The 19541-nt window shown below is 42.1% G+C and overlaps 1 protein-coding gene across 2 annotated transcripts in view; it reads right to left on the minus strand.

The window, feature by feature from the left end:
• The window catches only part of RASGRF2 (Ras protein specific guanine nucleotide releasing factor 2), a 250919-nt gene extending 242084 nt beyond the window's left edge, over positions 1–8835 (minus strand). For both annotated transcript variants that reach the window (XM_082724736.1, XM_082724735.1), the window contains exon 1: positions 8012–8835. In XM_082724736.1, the coding sequence (XP_082580862.1) occupies positions 8012–8299 (288 nt within the window). In that variant the 5' untranslated portion in view covers positions 8300–8835. The remainder of the gene's footprint in view (positions 1–8011) is intronic.
• Positions 8836–19541: the final 10706 nt, after the last annotated feature.

A 19541-nucleotide genomic window follows, 5' to 3' on the forward strand; every position in this document is an offset into this window, starting at 1 on the left:
AGGTGTCCCAAGATCATTCTTTTCAGAGTCACATCTAGTATAATCTTCAATGCCAAACAAGGTCTATGCAAAAAAAGAACAAAACATCCTTATTTACAAGTAAAATAATACAACGTGTGGGACTTGCTTTAAAATCATCTAGGGGGAAAAAAAAGCATGTGTGGGGGAAACAGAGAACATGAGAGCAGAAAGTTGGAGGCTGTTGAAGTTGGGTGATGGGTATATTGGCATTCCCTGAACGATTCTATTTCATGTTAAAATATTTTTAAAGAGGAAGGGAGGGGGGGGGGAAGAGGAAGGGAGGAAAAAACTTACTAAATGAAGTAATGAAAACAAAAAGCTAAAAGCCAAAGAGGAATTACATCAGAAAGGATTTAATAGAAACACCAGCTGACAAACGAGGAGACTATTCGCACGCTACGTGAAGAGCCTGGCGTGGACTACAGCCTGGGAGCCTGGCCACAACCTGATGATGTAGGTCCCACTGCTATGCTCGTCTTCAGGCAGGGGTCCAGGCTTAGAAAGGGGAATTGCTCAAGATCACATATCTGGTAGGGAGCTGAGTCCAGACAGAAACCTTGGCAGGTTAACCCTTGAACGGAACCATAGACAGTACTACCACTGACTGGACCTGGAAATTAACCGTCCTAAAGTTTAAAGAAAGCAAATTCTTTTTTTTTTAAGATTTTTATTTATCTATTTCACAGAGAGAGAGATCACAAGTAGGCAGAGTGGCAGGCAGAGAGAGAGGAAGGGAAGCAGGCTCCCTGCTGAGTAGAGAGTCTGATGTGGTGGCTTGATCGCAGGACCCTGAGATCATGACCCCAGGTGAAGGCAGAGGCTTTAAACCCACTGAGCCACCCAGGCACCCCAAGAAAGCAAATTCTTATTGGATGTGAGCAGCCTCCTATTCCTACACATCGTGGTCCCACATTGCTCATCCCAGGAAACCTTCTCAGCTTTCCAATCTGCCCTCCGTTGGACAGCCCTAACCCCACTGTTTACATTAGTCACATAAATGGCATGGGCTCATAAATACAGTTCAGGAAATGGATCAGGCATTGTCTAAATTAAATCAGACCAATGACAAAATAAAGCATTTCAGGAATCTGAAGAGAATGCAAAGGACTGGTAACCAGAGTCCCTCAGATCCCAGCATCATCAGTCAGTCCCCGCCATGTCACACTGCTGAGTATGGGAAGAGTTAATACAAGAAACTGCTGCCTACATTTTAAAAGAATGCAGCACTAAAGGATGGATGAATTTTATTTTTAAACACAACTTTGTAAATATCACTCTATCTGTGTCTTCCCGGATCTTACGAGAATTCTAACTTTCATTACCTTACTCTACTCCGAGGCCACAAGTCATGGAAGGAAGCTGGCCTCCCAGTTTCCTCATTTCTTCCTTTATGTTCAAAAAGAAAACAAATCTTATTTAAATAAACACTGATCAACTCAAACTTGTGTGTGTGTGTGTGTGTGTGTGTGTGTGTGTGTGTTACTCTGTCTTCTCCTTAAAATTATACCTGGGGCATTTTGCATTCACTGTGAGGAGTTTTAAGGAAAAATTATTTGAGTCTTTATGGTTCATTGAATCATTAAGTTTTTCAAGGTCCAGTAAAAAGGAAAAGTGAGAATATGTGCTTTCTGCAACTCTGTTCCACCTACTGGTACCAATGTTTTCTCAAATAAAAAAAGAAAAAAAGAAATCCTACTGTTTTATTTTGTTTTTTCCCTGAATATACATACAACAATATTTGAATTCATTGGGCAAAAACCTCAACTCTACCCTTTGGTAGAGCCAAAATAATGCATTTATAACTTCTCAATCAGCTAATCTTTTTTTTTAATTTTATTTTTTATTTATTTTCAGCATAACAGTATTCATTATTTTTTCACCACACCCAGTGCTCCATTCAATCTGTGCCCTCTCTAATACCCACCACCTGGTACCCCAACCTCCCACCCCCCCGCCACTTCAAACCCCTCAGATTATTTTTCAGAGTCCATAGTCTCTCATGGTTCACCTCCCCTTCCAATTTACCCCAACTCCCTACTCTCTAACTCCCCATGTCCTCCATGGTATCAGCTATGCTCCTCAATCAGCTAATCTTTGAAAATTATACCAGCTGACATGTAATGACTAATTTCAGAATAATGGTTAATTTTTAGAATAATGGCCAGATATTATCAGATAAACCAATGTTTACCACAGTACTATATTGATGCCTAACAAATATCAGTTTCTAGTTTCATTTAAATGTTAATTAAGATTTTATTATATATATGCTTGAATTAAGATAAACTTATTTCAGAGAAAAATTTATACAGGGATTAATGTAACACAATAATTATACGTATTCGGTCCTGAAAAATAAATCTCCCTAAATTATAGACAGATTGGATTTATAATCGACATATTGAAAAATTAATGATACAAATAAAAATCTGTAAACTCCAAAATATGTAATTGCATGCAAATGTTTTATATTTATGATAGAAGATAACAGTACTACAAACACACACACATATACACATATATCCCTTTCCTATAGGAGAAATGAACAGGCATGAAAACACGAAGCTACTTTGAAAGTGTGAAAATTAGGACTTACATAAGACCTAAGTAAAGCCAGATTGTTTGTCAATCTGGCTTCTTTCATTACAAAATAATCTTAATGACTAACTTTTTCTATTTTACAAAATTAAAATTATATTGACTGCAGAATGCATAGTTACTGAAAAACATGGACAAAATCAACCTAAAAATATAATCTGTATTAAACATACAGCAATATCAATTGTTTGAACCAATTATTAATATTTGTTGCTAAAAGCAGAAACCTGTGGTTATCACACATGCTTTACAATTTACCATCACCCAGTGAGAAGAAAATACCTCTATTTTTTAATTCTCAGAGAAAAAAATCATGTTACAATAATATAAACAGTAAAGTTTAGCATAGCCAAATTTAAAGTAACTACATTTTGCTAATCCATGGATTATTTTTCATTTAAGTTTGAACGATTACAAAGTTCCACTAATAAATCATTCCTCTCCCTTAAATTATGTTTTAAAACACTTTGTTAAGATTTAATTAATATTTTTATTCCATTTTCCTTTCACTTATGTTCAATAAGCAAAGGTTGAAGAGAAAATAGTGAGATGGTTATTATATATCAATTAAACGACATGAACGAGACTGAATATCCACCATCCACACTCCCTACCCTCCACAAGTATTTCAGGGGTTGCATAAAGCTCTGCCTACTTACATAAAATGATTAAAATCCTCCACTTGCAGTCACTAAAATGACTGGCTAGTAAGGAGGCGACAAGGGAAATCACATAACCTTTAATCCCTTTAAAATTAAATTAACATGTTTAATTCATCACAGATATGACAAGTATCTACTACTTGAAGCCTCCAGAACTAAGCTGTTTGACACCCAAAATGCCTGAAATCAGGGTGAAAAGAACATTTAACATTACTAGGACAGTAAAAATAAACACGGCTTTGTTCCTATATGTCTCTCCTGCTAGCAGGGAAGACACATACAGTCTCTTAAACGGATTAGACTAACCAATGTGTACTTTCACCTAAGTGCAAATATTTTTAAAGATCCCTTACCGAAGGAAATGAATGCCATGTAAAATTGTTTGCTTAAATGTAAGTCTCACTTTTCTTTAAAAATACAGAGGTCTGCAGTTACATTCCCCAAGAATTGCAACTGCCCTGGAAATAGTTTTTAAAGGGAAATAGGAATAAACAAAATAGTGATTCACATACTACAATCCCAACCCCCATACCACTCAGATTTTTAAATTCCCTTTTTTTTTTTTTTAATTTGAGAGAGAGAGAGAGCACACACACTAGCAGGGGGAGGGGCAGAGGGAGAAGGAGAAGCAGACTCTCAGCTGAACAGGGAGACCGGACCAGGACAACAGTTTCAAAACCTGAGCCGAAAGCAGACGCTTAACTGACTGAGTCACCCAGGTGCCCCTCAGATTTTAAATTTCTTGAGGCTCAATCAACTTAAGTAGCTACCTTCCTACGGCACTCTTCAAGATTTTTCTTTTCTAGAGCTGGACTTTGGTCACCTTCCTCTCCCTAGAATGCTTTCAGTCTTAGTGCTGGCATAGGTACAAACGAAAAAAGGACAACAGACAATTTCTAAGAGCTGAAGTGAGGTTCGAATTCGATGTAATAATGGAGGATAACACAGAGCTTGGCCCACAGAAGGTACTTATTAAACTCAAGGTCCCATTCCCCTTGAACACCTTTACCTAGAATGAAAAGTTAAGTTTTTCATTTCACGTAAATGGAGATTTCTTTAGAAAGTAGTGCCACCAACACACATGTTCAAGAAAAGGCACATTACTTGAAATTTTTTTAGTTGAACTCATTTTGATTTTATCACTGTAACCAAAAGTACCTAAAAAGTAGCCACTATGGAAACCTGATATCAGAGCTTTGCCATCAACCAAGGACCTACAAAGTGAAATCTTTGGGACATTCTTGAAAAAAAGGGAGCAGTGCAAATATCCCTTTAACCTAGGCACATTAGGAAAGGGAAATACACCTTTCTTTTTTCTAACTGGAAACAGTTTTGTGTGGTTTTTTTTTAAACCACTTTAACAGTGGTTTAAAAAAAAAAAAAAAGCACCTTAATTTTTTTTCTTTTGTCAACCAACAAACTTTGGATTATTTAGAAGAAGCAAACCAATGAGTGTTTTACTCTTACTATATAACTTACTGAAAAATACAATCAATTAATCAGAGTTTAAGAATTATTTGAAGGATAAGTAGCATCATTAAGAATGATTGGAGACATTTTATAGCAAAAATTACATTAACTATAAGCAACTGTCAACAGCATTACATCACATTCCAAGGTAAATAAGAAAGTCTCCTCCTGTAGCAATGATATTCCTATTGGTTTGCAAATCTGCTAACTTAACTGATTTATTAGAATGTCCACTTTGATCATCTGCTTGTCTTCAGCTTCTCAGATTTAGTATCTATCGCAGAGATCGGTAAACTTTAAATCTTGTGAAATGGTCTGTCACATCCTCTACACAGCAAAAGCTCACACTGCTGTTACAACATTAGAAACAAGAGATGTCATTATTGGAAGACAACTTGAAATCTTCTCAGCCAAACTCTTAATTTTAAATATTAAGAAATGGGTTTCATTCACAGAAAAAAAAACAGAGGAATTGTTAAGAGATGGGAGTAAGTCAAGGCAACATGGTGGCAGAAACCCACTCTGCCTCGCTAAATCCTCTTTCAAGCCCTAACCTTCAACTGCGTTTATGGGGTTGATGGAGATATTTACTCAGAAAGCTCCAGGAGCACATTTGGAGAAACAGAGCTTAAAACGGACCCCGCTCGGGGCGCCTGGGTGGCTCAGTGGGTTAAGCTGCTGCCTTCGGCTCAGGTCATGATCTCAGGGTCCTGGGATCGAGTCCCACATCGGGCTCTCTGCTTGGCGGGGAGCCTGCTTCCTCCTCTCTCTCTCTGCCTGCCTCTATGCCTCTATGCCTACTTGTGATCTCTGTCAAATAAATAAATAAAATCTTAAAAAAAAAAAAAAAAAAAAAACGGACCCCGCTCAAGGTCTCAACTTTGCCAGCTTCAAGTCTAGGTGCTTGAGAAAATGTGAGCGCATAGGAACACAAATGAACTGAAAGGGAACCAACAGCAGAAACTGCAGGCTTAAGGTAGAAGTTTCTTCTTGTTTCTTATCTTTGCAGTTTCTCCTTAATTCTTCAGACACACCCAGACAGACCCTGCTAGAGAGAAGCATCCATCTGCTAAGGTAACCTAAGTCACAGAAGCAAACCTAACCGAAGAAAAAAATCTGACAGATGTCCCAATCCAATTCCTAATCCATTTTGAAATGCTTGTTCTTTACTTCTCAGTTTTTCTACAGGCACCAAGGGTTCCAATTTCTATCCTCTTAAAGATGTACTGAAGAAGTGAGAAATACTCATGACTTGTATGGCAAACAGAATGTTTTTCCCTAGGATGACCTGTTCAGGACTTCCATTAGAAAGTGGTATTAAGTCTACGGCCATACCACCCTGAACGCGCCCGATCTCGTCTGATCTCGGAAGCTAAGCAGGGTCGGGCCTGGTTAGTACTTGGATGGGAGAAAGTGGTATTAAAGTCATACTATTTGGAGTTTACGTTTATGTATTAAACTGTGGTGTAGAGAAAACTGTCCTGAAGAGGAGAGTCCAGATAATATCCAAGTAGAAAAATGCTGGTTTTCATATGTGAACTAGTCAGACAGCCAGATAAGTTGCAGCAAATAACATCTTCACACCCCCAGCTCAAAAAGAAAGAAAAAGGAAGGAAGGAAGGAAGGAAGAAAAAGAAAGAAACAAAGAAAGAAAGAAGAAAGTGTTTATCTCCTGATATCAGTATAAATACAAGGAGAAAAAATAATTTGAAATTAAGTCAATGATACATATTCAGGGTAATTTAAAGTACCTATTTGCTTTTACATATAATAACACTTAAGAACTTATTGGGTTTTGGCTTCTGGGGGGGCCTTGGAACACATACCTTTAAAAATCTCACCAAGAGAGAAAAAAAAAGTAGATACTGAAAATCTGCTTCCTCAACACCCTTTTCATGCACTTAAATTCTAAAATGCATGACTTGAAATTTAAACTTCTATTTCCAGTATCTGTAGCTACAAAACTGAAAATTAGCTTTTCAAATAACCCGCAACATGCCATCAAAAACCAAAGGGTGTATTTTTTAAATATCAGATTCATGTGCAATATAACAAGTTTAATCAGTTCAATCTGTTAATGATTTATAGTGAAACCAAAGCGGAAAAAAAAATTTCTGGTTGATCTAGTTTGAACTCCCTCTTAATTTTACACACTGTTTTATGAGCCCTAGGGGTTATGTAGGCATCTTATTCATCATTCCATCGCTAGCGCCTCCCACAGCCAGGTTTTTGCAGAAGCTGTTTGGTCTGAACTGCAGGGGAAATTCAGCTGCGAAACATTTTTACTCAACAGCAAAGACAATCAGCCTCTTTTTTTCGAGCTGGAGATGTAGAAGCGAAGTGAGAACATTTGGGAGCATAAAATTAGTCTGCTCTAACTTTATTAGCCGAACGGTGATTGGAAAAAAAAAAATACAAATTTTGCATTTGCAGGAATGGGGAGGAGGCAGGAGTTACTAAATCTGGAGGGTTTGTTTTTTCCTCCCCGAACGCATACACAGCAAAACTAACAAAATTATGACCGAGGATAAAAAGGCCACATTTGGTTTTGAAGCATTCATTTAAAAGTACAGAGAAGCGTTCTCTAAAAATGCCCACAGGTTTAAACATAACAGGAATGTGGCTACCAAATACTAATCCTGAGGGAAATGGATACACATTTACCTCCATAATTAGACCCAGCAGGTCAAATGTGAGCAAGGTAAACCGACATAAACCACAAAACATGAAAATCGCCAAAAGAAAGTGCCTGTCCTTCCTGAGAGCCCCCGCTTGTTCCTTGCACAGCCAGCAATCAAACATGCGCAAGCAAAAAAAAAAAACCCTCCAAAAAACAAAACAAAACAAAAAACCCCCACACGCACCAGCCAGGTGAGGGAGAAACCAAACTTTTCCAAATAAGTTAGTTCCGTCGTGCCAGTCTAAACCCAACAGGTGTCAACACACGTCACCACACTAAATTCTTCCGAACTAGGTCTAGAGAAGAAATGGATGGTTAACAATGAAACTGAAAAGACCCGACCGCTTTCGGGGTCGCGAACGCAATAAAGCGGAGCCTCCGTTCCGATTACACGGAGGTGGGGGGTCGGGGATGGAGACGGGGTGGCGCGTGGAGATGGCCTGCCCCTGACACCGCAGGGGGACCTTGGATCTCGGAGCACGGTTCCCGCGTTCGGTCAAGCCCTAGACCTCGAGGGCTGGAAGGAGAGGGAGTGCCGCGGCCGCAGGGAGGGAGACCGAGGAGGGAGGGCGCGTGCTACCTGCTTGTCCAGCGCGTCCCGGGCGGCGCCCGGCCCGACCCCGGCCCTGGGCGGCGCGGGCGTCCGCTCGCAGCTGCAGCCCTCCAGGAGGTACATGCCCGCCGGGCGGCCGCTCTGCTCGCCCTCGAAATAGAAGAGCACATTCTGGTAGAGAGCGAACCACTTCTCGTGCCAGCGACTCGCGTCGGCTGCCTTCTTGCTCAGGAAGCCGCGTTTGGTGCCCTCCTTGCGGGCCAGGAAGGCCAGGTACAGGGCGTGCCCCTCGTTGTAGCGCACGCTCTTCTGCATGGTGAGGGCGCGGGGGGCTCACCCGTGCCTCGCAGCCATCTCCAGGCCGGCTCGCCCCGGGGCCCGCCCGCTGCGGTCCGGTCCGGGCGAAGGGCGCCCCCTTGTCTGACGCAGGGCGCAGGGCACCCCGCCGGCCTTCGGGGCGCGGCGCCGCGAGGGTCCGAGGGGGCGCTTGGCTGCGGCCAGGGCACGTTCTCGGCCGCGACCGCCGCCCTCCTGGCCGAGCGGAGCCTCGGGAGCCCCCGACGCCCGCGTGGAAAAGTGGCCCCGAGAGGGCGCCCCGGCCCGCCGCCGCTTCGCCCAAAGTTGCGGGAGCCGGAGCCCCGCGGCGGGCTGGGGCGGCGCGACGCGCGGCAGCCCGCGGAGGACTGTCCTCGGGCAATTCGCTCCGGGAGACAGAAGGTAAAACGTCACGTGGGAGATCAGCTGTAATCGGCTTGGAGACCGATTTAAAGGGCAAAGTCGGCGCGGCGGTGGTGACGGCGGCGCCGCTCACCCCGGCGCGCGCGTCCACCCTCGCCCGCCAGCCCGGCCGGCTGCCGCCTCTGCTCCCGCGCCGCGGTGGGGCGGAAAGCCGGGCGGTGCGGGCGCGCGGCGGCAGCGCTCACCCGCTCACACGCGCGCCCGCAGGCACAGACCAATATATACACTCGCATGCACACAGATGCACACTGGCACAGCATGCAGAGTCGCAACACAGTGCTCGCACTTCCACAGTTCTCACACGACGTTCACACCCATGCAAACAAGAATACACATACACACAAATAGTCACAAATTCAGTCACACTCACATACAAATAATAACAACAATACTTACACACACAAGATTTGCACTCATATATGCAAATACAACCACAATGTGTGCTTCACACAAAAATGCAAAGCCATATACACAGGCACGTGCACACACTTACATGCTCACCCAGACACACACATTAACAGACACAAAACATGCACGCAAACACATACCCAAACTCACTCACACTAGACACATACATGTACACTTAACATACACACTCAAGCCAATTACACATAAATATACACACACATACACATTTATGCTCTTAAATGCACAGTAATACACACACTGACACAGATTTTAAAAATCATAGGCAAACATACAAGAAACATACAGAAGCAAACACATTCACTCAAAAAAACTTACACAAACATGCATATACTTACACACAAGCATTTACAAACGCACATTCATGCAAATTCATACACCTTCACAAACTCATTCACACGAACTCACAACTCACCTGCCACATCCACACTCTCACACTCCCCCATCAGTACATTTCCACAGTCATAGGAGTCATCACAGGATGGTTTTGCATCCCAGACACCCTTGGTTTTCCCACTTGTACTTGCACCGTTGTACTTAAACCAGGGCAGAAGGTGAATGAGTGCAACCTCCTGTTCCCAGATCCTGGTGGTGGTTGCCTCTCAATCACCAAGATTTCTCTGGATTAAGATGAAAGAAACTAAATGTTAAGCATAGAGTTTTCAACCAGAAAAAAATACCCAAACAAGGGAGACTCGCTGCCCCTGACAAGAGTGTCCCCAGAGGCCACGCTGTCCTAGATTCCCTAGATACCCCAGGTAGGACTCGAATCATTTGATTAACAAATCTCACAAGCATGACCAGAAAACCGAGACCCCTGTTATAAAATGTAAGAGGAAAAGAAAAACGTGCCAGGGAGCGGCAGGAGAAAATTAGTAAAACTCCCAGGGGAGCACCAGGATTTGACTCTACTGTATAGACTTTTCATTCCCTTCAGTCATTTATCATTAAACTGGTTTGCCATGAAGTGTTTATTATCAAATTTTTAAAATAAAATAAAATCCTTTTCTGGACCTCAAATCTGCAAAAATACACCTGTCTTTTGCCACAAGTCGTGTGTTCACAAATTGACGGCCCAGGGGCTCTGCCTATTCCATCAGTGCTGTTTCTACAGAATATTTTATCTCTGCCTCACTGAGCAGCTGAGTGTTTTTTCCATCTCACCCAAGAACAAAAACAAAAATAAAACACTTTCACTATTAAAAACTATACTATACAGGAATGGCCATTTGAAATTATAGTGTGGGAGAACAGTGGTCATTCCTCTTTACACATTTTTAAATGTCTTCGGGCCAGTGCTCTGCTAACTTGGGTGTAACCCAGCTGGGAGCCTGCATTGTTATCTAGAGCAGATACAAGTACAGAGAAGTAAGTAAATGTGGACAAGGTTTGGAACCGGATTCTAAATGTGGAGGAGATGGCAACTGCCTCAGGAGGCCTTTTATTTCCTCCTCTGTGGTCCAGTCCCAGCTCTGAGAACTGTAAATGAATAGACACCTGTGTATTTGATGAGCTCCATTTTCTAACGGAAACCATTAAGGGTGTGAATTCAGTTCAAAAGCAATTTTGTGATGAGTACTCAAACCTTCTAGCTACTTGTGTGGTTTTTGTTGTTGGTTTTTTTTCAGATGTGAAACATTATTTCCCTAATAAGCAACATCTCTGGTGTGGAGGCTAATTTCAGTGCTGATCTGTCCTTTCTCTCTACTCAAATGTCCTTTTGATTTGAACCACACGAAGCATTCTTTATTCTTCTCAGCCTGTCTGTCATCACTTCCTACCATGTAAGATGTTGTGGCTGTCATATGGCCCCTGACAGTGACAGAAGGGAGCTCCAGCTTCCTCTGAAATTTGGCTGGTAAAATTGTTGGTTTTAATTATGGAAATTCACTGGGAGAACTATGGATTTGATCCCCTGTTCATGTCCTCAACATGATACTTAAGCGATACAGAAGACAGAGAAAAGACAGTGCCTCGGTTCCTGGTGTGCCCAGTCTATTAGGAATGTGATTCAACGTTTAGGAGTTCTCACATGACTGCTTCTCCAAGACGGGGCTGTAGCACTAATCCCTGAAGCACCCAGTAAGAGAGCTTATATGCACTTGGCACACAAGTGATTCCTAACTATTTCCTAAACTAATATAGTATTTGCTCACTGAACTGTTAAAGGGCACACACATCTGCAATTTTGCAGGACTGTATAGAAACAACCAGAAATTCCTGGACAATCGGGAGTAGCCATATCCTGTGGGGTGTCACAGGCACTGGTGGGCCTTTATCCTCCTTCACTCATATGGAAACTGCTTCCCTGGACTGGTGCCATCTCGAAACACAAAGGGCCAGAGGGTTATGTAAATGAGGGTGCTTTTCCCCCAGCTGATCAAACAGGTTGGCTGAAGGGGCTATGTTCCAAGTGGGTGGGAGCAAGCTCTTCTGTGAATTCATTGTTTTTTCCTCCTGCATTTCACAGACTCTTTCCGGAAAAGGTCAGTTTCAGTTGATTCTCAAGGGCAACCAAGGATTTCTCACTGCAAACAGGGAAAGGGTCTTTTTTGCCTTTTTCTAGACAAGTTAAGAGAAAAAAAAATAGTAATGAACGACCATAACTGGAACCTAATGACTACTTGTAGAGGGAGAAGTTATCCACATAATTTGACAAAAAAGGGAGGGAGGGAGGGAGGGAGGGAGAAGAAATTGTATCTGAGTGTCCAAAATTATTAAGGTGGGAGGCCCTGGGGAGCTGATGCTACAAATGTAGGACATATTCCAAAACTTTTCAAAATCCCTGGGATCATACATGAGATGATACTCCAGGAGAGGGTCCTGCAAGCAAACTAGCCATTCAGAGCTTAGGAAGAGGAGGAGGGCAGCAGATTAAAAAGTGAACAAACAGCAGGGAGGTAGGTAGGACCTGGAGAGTGGGCTGTCCCAGAAGCTAAGTGAAGACAGTATTTGAGGACAGAGAGAATGACCTTGTCAAGTTCACACAACTATACGCCCCTGAATCCACATCTTCTCACTGCCACTGCCTGTCCAAATGGTCATACGGTGAAGCTAACTGGCTGCTTAGGCAAGGAATCCCTTTATCAGGCTGTACCTCACAAAAGACCCTGAGCACATTTCTTGGTGGCTCCAACATCCTGTGCGCTGTGTTGTCATTGCGGGTGTGGATGGCGGAGGGCTCAAGCTGCTTACTTTGCGGGCAGAAGTAGAGAAAGAGTGGGGCAGGCTGTGGGAGGGATTTGAGAACTCTATACCTGTTAGGTGCCTCAATAATGGGTCCGTGATTAAAGGAGCGAGACTGAAACAAAGGGAAGGTCAAGCAAAGTTTTTTATTTCGCGCCAAGCATTGAGAATCAAACCGACCATCAAACACACCGAACAGGGCCACGCCTCTTACAGAGAGGGCGACCCTTCTCTGTTTCACAGACTAACTTTTAAGGGCAAAGGCCATGTGGTTGGGCCTGGCCACACACAGGCGGCCAATGAGATTGTGACACACAGAGAAAGCTGCACAGTCATGTTAGGTCATACATAAGTGACCAATTGAATTATAATTTACCCTATAGTAGATATTTGAACCAGCCTATCACCTTGGTCAGAATTGGCACCCAAAAGGTGCCCCAAGGCACGGGGCCCATACTCCTTGGTAACTAGGGAGACAGTATGTGCCCCGCTACTGATCGGATGTCTCCACCTGGCCTGACCCACCCTTGTATTTGGGCTTTGTTACCTGGGACTGGTTTCCTGGACTTGTTTTTAAGTAAGTCGCCTGGGGAAGGGGGGCAGGGACAGTTTAAGGGTTAAACAACAAGGTTATTGTTTAACCTGGATGGAAGTGCTCTGGCTAAAACAGGTCCTTACAGTACCGATTTTCTGTCTCCTAGGAGGTGGGAGACTTGGATTCTCTCTAGGTGCAAAAACTGTTTCTTGGGATGCCTGGACAGCTCAGTCGGTTAAGTGTCTGCCTTCAGCTCAGGCCATGATACTGGAGTCCTGACACATCGGGTTCCTTGCTCAGCAGGGAGTCTGCTTCTCCCTCTCCCTCTGCCTGCTGCTCTGCCTACTTGTTCTATCTCCCTGTCAAATAAATAAATAAAATCGGAAAGCAAGGAAGGAATCATTCCTTTATGAGAACTCCTGGAATAGGTGCTTTAAAACAGTTCAGAAATATAAAGCAAATTTCCTTTTATTCTGGGAAAAAAACTGAAGGGATCTGAATACAAGTATTTTGGCTCGGAAACTTGATATTCTTTTGTAATAGCCATTATTGTGTGCACAACTACTCTGACATTTCTTTTTCTTCCAGCAGAAACTGGCAAGATGTGTAGATGAAAACACTACTCCTTCTTCCTAGCATGGAGAAGACTCTGTTTGCCGGCTACGTAACTGGATTTTGGCCTCAGGGATGTGGGCACATGTGATGGGCCTCTCCTTGTAGTTCTGGTCATGATCATCTCTGCTCTTTCTTCTTATCCTCAGTAAGAAGAAAGACCACATCTTGAAGTCAGCAGGGCTACCACACAGAAGGAAACAAGGTCCTGGAGTCAGTGGCTGCCTGAGAGCTGTCAGGTGCTGTAGGATCCAGGTGACATTGTAACATAAGCAAAACAGGAACTTTTGTGTTGTTAAGCCACTGAGACACCGGGTTTCTTGTTACAACATCTAGTGTTAATGGCCCTGCCGGGTCCACGGATTTAAACTGCACTGTACTACAGACTGTTCTTTGTACTCTTTAAAAACAGGCTTATTGTGGTGTAATTGATGTACAATTAACTGCACAAATTTAAAGAACACTATTTGGTAAGTTTTGATGTATTTGTATCCTCATGAAACTATGGCCACAGCCAAGGCAGCAAACATTTCTACCTCATTCCTGTTTGAAATCCTTTTCCTCCTACCTCTCCTTGCCCTCCACACCCATGAGAATGCTGGTCCACTTAGTGACTGTGAGTCAGTTTGCATTTCCTAAAAGCTTATATAAATGGACTGATATAGGGACACCTGGCTGGCTCAGTTGGTTAATCATCTGCCTTCGGCTCAGATCATGATCCCAAGGTCCTGGGACTGAGTCCCACATCAGAATCCCTGCTGGGCAGGGAGCCTGCTTCTCCCTCTGCCTACAGCTCCCTCTGCTTGTGATCTCTCTCTCTGACAAATAAATAAATCAAATCTTTAAGTGGACTGATACTGTTTGTGCTCTTTGTAAATGGCATCTTTCACTCAGCATAATGATTTTGAGATTCATCTATTTTGATGAGTATCAATAGTTTGTTCCTTTTCATTGCTAAATTGTATTTTATTTTAATAAGATTTTATTTATTTATTTGACAGAGAGAGATCACAAGTAGGCAGAGCAGCAGACAGAGAGGTGGGGGGAAGCATGCTCCCTGCTGAGCAGAGAGCCCAGTGTGGGGCTCAATCCCAAGACCTTGAGATCACAATCTGAGCTGAAGGCAGAGGCTTAACCCACTGAGCCACCCAGGTGCCCCAACTAAATAGTGTTTTAATAACAGCACTGTATGAATATACCACATTTGTTTACCCATTTTTATATTGATTGGGTTGTCTTTTGGATTAACCCAAGGACATTAAGTTTTCTTTTAGGATTCTTCAGGTATCAGCTCTTACCTTTAGCCCTATAATCCAGTGGTGTAGGGTACTGGGTTGCAGTTCATATTTTTGCACATGGCTATCCAAATGTTCTAGCACCATTTGTTAAAAAGATTATTCTTTCCCTGTGGAATTGCCTTGGCATCCTTGTTAAAAATCAATTAGCTATAGATATGTGAAATAGCTATAGATATGTGAGTCTGTTTCTGGACTCTATTCTGTTCCTTTGATGTGTATCTTTATATATATATACAAATTTACTTTGATGTAGGTCTTTACACCAATAGCACACTGTCTTGATTATTTTAACTTTCTAAAAATTTAAAATCAAGTCATTTATGATTTTCACTTTGGTTCTTTATTCTCAAAATTGTTTTGGCTATTATAAATCTTTTGCAATTCTAGGGGCACCTGAGTGGCTCAGTGGGTTGAGGCCTCTGCCTTCGGCTCAGGTCATGATCCCAGGTCCTGGGATCGAGCCCCATATCAGGCTCTCTGCTCAGCAGGGAGCCTGCTTCCTCCTCTCTCTCTGCCTGCCTCTCTGCCTATGTGATCTGTCTGTCAAATAAATAAAATCTTTAAAAAAAATAAATAAATCTTTTGCAATTCTACATAAATTTTAGATTCACCTTATATATTTCTACAAAAAAAAAGTCTTGCTGGAATTACATGGGGATTGTGTTGAATCTATAGGTCAATTTGGGATGAACTATTATCTTAACAATATTGAGTATCCTCTGATCCATGAACATGGTATATCTCTCCATTTGTTTAGGTCTTCTTTAATTTCTATCACTGCTTTGTAGCTTTCAGTGTATGGGTCTTGCACAACTCTTACCTAATTTATCTCTAAGCATTTCATATATATATATATATATATATTTTTTTTTTTTTGATGCAAGTGTCTTAGGTCAGATTGCTATAGCAAAATACCATAAACTGGGTGGTTTATGAAAAACAAAAATTTATTTCTCACAGTTGTAGAGGCTAGAAGTCCAATGTCATGGTGCCGGCAAGGTTATGAGAGCCCTCTTCCCAATTATAGATGACTGAGTTTTTGTATCCTCACGTGGTGGGGGGGGGGTGTAGAATGAGCTCTGGTCCATTTATCACCTTATTAGGACACAAATCCCATTCATGAGAGCTCCATACCCACAACCCAATTATCTCCCAAAGTCCCCATAACCAAATACCATCACATTGGGATTTAGATTTCAACACTTGAATTCTGGGGGGGACACAAGCATCCAGTTCACAACAAATAGTAAATGACATATTTTAATTAATTTCCTGGTTATTCAATGATAGTTTAGGGGGTTCCTAGGTAGCTCAGTCAGTTAAGCATCTGACTATTGATTTCAGCTCAGGTCATGATCTCAGAGTCGTGAGATCAAGTCTGCAACAGGTTCTGCACTTAGCAGGGAGTCCCCTTGAGATTCTCTCCCTCTGCCCTTCCCCGCTCCCCAACACCACCCCCAACTCTCACACTCATGCATGCATATGCAAACACTCTCTCTCTTAAGTAAAATTAGGAAAGAAATAAAATAAGAAAGAAAGAAAGAAAGAGAAGGAAGAAAACCTTTGGCTTGCATATCTGAGTGTCTGTGTGTGTGTGTGTGTGTGTGCATTTTGTGTATTGGGGAGGCATTTTAACTTCAGTCAAACTAAGTGATATTCCTGTGCAGTCCCAATGGTACCTGGGTCAGTTTATTTAGCAGTACATGTGCATGTGGCGGTAGGGAGTGGGGATGTCTATGTGTGAGTATATCTAGTCAGTGAGGGTAAATAAGAAAAGGCCCATTAATATTTAAAATACCTATCATGCTTCCATGCCCCAATCTGTTAACTGTAGAAACTTCGCCATCTCAAAATGTTTCCTTATTACTGCCAGGAGGCCACTCTGAGTGTTGACAAAGAGGTCTGCACATGGTGTCCCCTTCCAGTCTCCTCCCTGACTTGCCAGCACAGGGGCCTTTGTCTGCTATCCCCTTGAAGCTAGAATCAATCTCCTTCTTGCAATGCTGGCCAGTGGGAATGGAGATTGGCAGGGGGTAGCACCACCCACTTCTCCCAACCCATTGTAAGCATTAGTATAACTTCTTTCTTTAATTTCCTTGAAAACAAAAGAGAACTGTGGGGAGAAAACAGAGAACACACGTGTTAACATGAGGATAACTCAGGAGTTCCCTGCTTCAGAAAGACTTTCTTTTCCCCTTCAATCCAAGCATTTCCTCTCCAGTTGTCATTTCTTGTCATTGCATCAATCTCCTCTCTGGATGATTTTGCAGAAGGAAGATTTGCTCTCATTAGTAGAAAACACATGACCTACCCCAAAGCCTTGCTTTAAGACTCTAATGGGACATAGAGTCAACACAAACTGTCCGTGTTCTTGGGTGTCAAATAGCACAACCTCAAGTAGGTAGGACCTACTCCAATACTCCAATACTCCAAGCCACAGCCAGGGCCTGCAGAGCCTGGTACAGCTTCCCTATGGTCTCTCCGACATGAGGGTTAAAGTTCCTTCCCTCCACCAAAAAAAAAAAAAAAAAAAAAAGTTTACTTTGTAAAAATCCCAACAACATTAACTCTTCCTCATCTGTGAGCAACTGTCAAATAACTTCTCAAGAACAAAACCAGAACCTCTACTTCTTGCCTTAAACAGCTAAAAAATAAGACAAAGTGTACAAAACAGGAGCGTGGGGGTGACTCAGTAGTTAAGGTCATGATCCCAAGATGCTGTGATCGAGCCCCACATGGGGCTCTCTGCTCAGCAGGGAGCTTGCTTCTTCCTCTCCCTCTCCCACTCCCCCTGCTTATGTTCCTGTCCTTGCTTTCTTTCTCTCTGTCAAATAAATAAATAAATAAAATATTTTTTTTAATGTACAAAACAATGGTTTCCAGATACAGAACCAGCGACAATAAAGGACTGTGATTCTTGAGTGAAGGAAGCTAGTGAAATGAACCCTATAAATTCTTTAGTGTGCAGCCCGAAGTGAAGGACTGGGCTGCAGCACTGTGAGTGAGAACCGGGCTTCTCAGAAGGCTGGTGGTCTCACTGACTTGAAGAGACAAGACGCAAGAGTTCAGAGAAGCAGTGGCTAGAATATACTGGACAGATTGCTGGGGGGGTGACACTTGCTCAAAGAGAAAGGTCTGAATCTGCACACGGTTCCCCTCTAGTATGTAGCTGAGTCCTGACTAGCTCATGCATGTGACACTATGACTAAGGCCAGAAAAAATTACCCACAGAAAGAAGCAGGGGGAACACCCCCCAGCGCTTACACCACTTCTCAGACATCAGAATGGAAAGGTCTAACGCGTGGGGGATGAAGTAGAGCACTCCAATGGGTAGGCCATGTTCACCTACACTAAAAGCTGTTCTGGGCCTACCTAAAAAGCTTAAAAGCAAGTCTTAATGGAGCAAACATTTTCAGTTTACTTAACTGGGTTCCAGAACAAAGTAAAAAATAGTTAAAAATAATTAAAGGAATACAGCAAACAAAAACAATGAGCCCAAAGGTAAAATTCACAGTATCTGGCATCTCAACAAAAATGGTGGAGAAGCAGGCCAATGGGGCTCATCGGAAGGAAAATACACCAACAGTAAGAACAGATCCAGAAATGACATAAATGACAAAAATTAGAAGACCACAACATTAAAACAGCTATTATAAACCTACCCCATATATTCAAGAAGGTAGAAGAAAGCATGAGAATGATGTGGAGCAAAATGGAAGACAAATAGACCCAAATCAAATTTCAAGATGAAAAATACAATGTTTTAGATAAAAAATACGCCATGGGATAAACGGCAGATAATACATCATGATGAAGTAGAATTCGTGCCAAGAATTTGGGGAGATGGGTCATTTAACATTTTAAAAATCAACTACTTCTCCACCACAGTGAACAATTAAAAAAGAAAAACCATATAAATATAGGAAAAAATCTGTCAAAATTCAACATTCAATCATGGTTAAAAACAATAACAACAGCAACAACAACAACAAAAAAAAAACCATTTCTCAGCAAAACAAGGATAGCTGGGGATTTCTTCAGCCTGAGTAGGGGCATCTATTAAAAATCTACAGCTAACGTCATATTGGTAAAAAGGCCAAATTCTTTCCTCTTAAGATCAGGAACAAGCAAGAATGTGGATTTTCACCACTTTTACCTAACATTTTTTCTAGAGGTCCTAGCCATGGCAAAAGGCAAGAAAAGGAAATTAAAGACATACTGATATGAAAGGAAAAATCAAACTATCCTTTTTAACAGATAACATGATTGTCTATGTAGAAAATCCCAATTTCTGAAAAGGTTATAAAACCTTGTGTGTGAATATAGCAAAGTTGTAGGATATAAAATTAGTGTATCAGGGACACCTGACTGACTTAGTCAGAAGGGCCTGGGACTCTTGATCTCAGGGTCATGAGTTCAAGCCCCATGCTAGATGTAGAGATTGCTGGAAAAAAAAAATCAGTATATCAAAATCAATTTTATTTCTGTTTTTTGTTTGTTTGCTTGTTTGTTTGTTTTTTAAGTAGATCCTACACCCAGCATGGAGTCCAAGGCCAAAGGTTTTCAATCTTACCTGCATATTAGGATCACCTGGGAGCTTTAAAAAAAAAGAATGACTACATCCACCTCCAGAAACTGTAATTCAAATTAGCCTGGGTACAGTCCAGATCTGGGCATTTGCAAAACTGCCCACGTAAGTCTAAGGCCAGCTAGGGCTAAGAACACCTGCACTAGGCCTTTGAAGCACATCTTCCTGATCTGT

This window comes from Mustela nivalis (assembly GCF_964662115.1).
Source record: "Mustela nivalis genome assembly, chromosome: 3".
Taxonomy (NCBI): Eukaryota; Metazoa; Chordata; class Mammalia; order Carnivora; family Mustelidae; genus Mustela; species Mustela nivalis.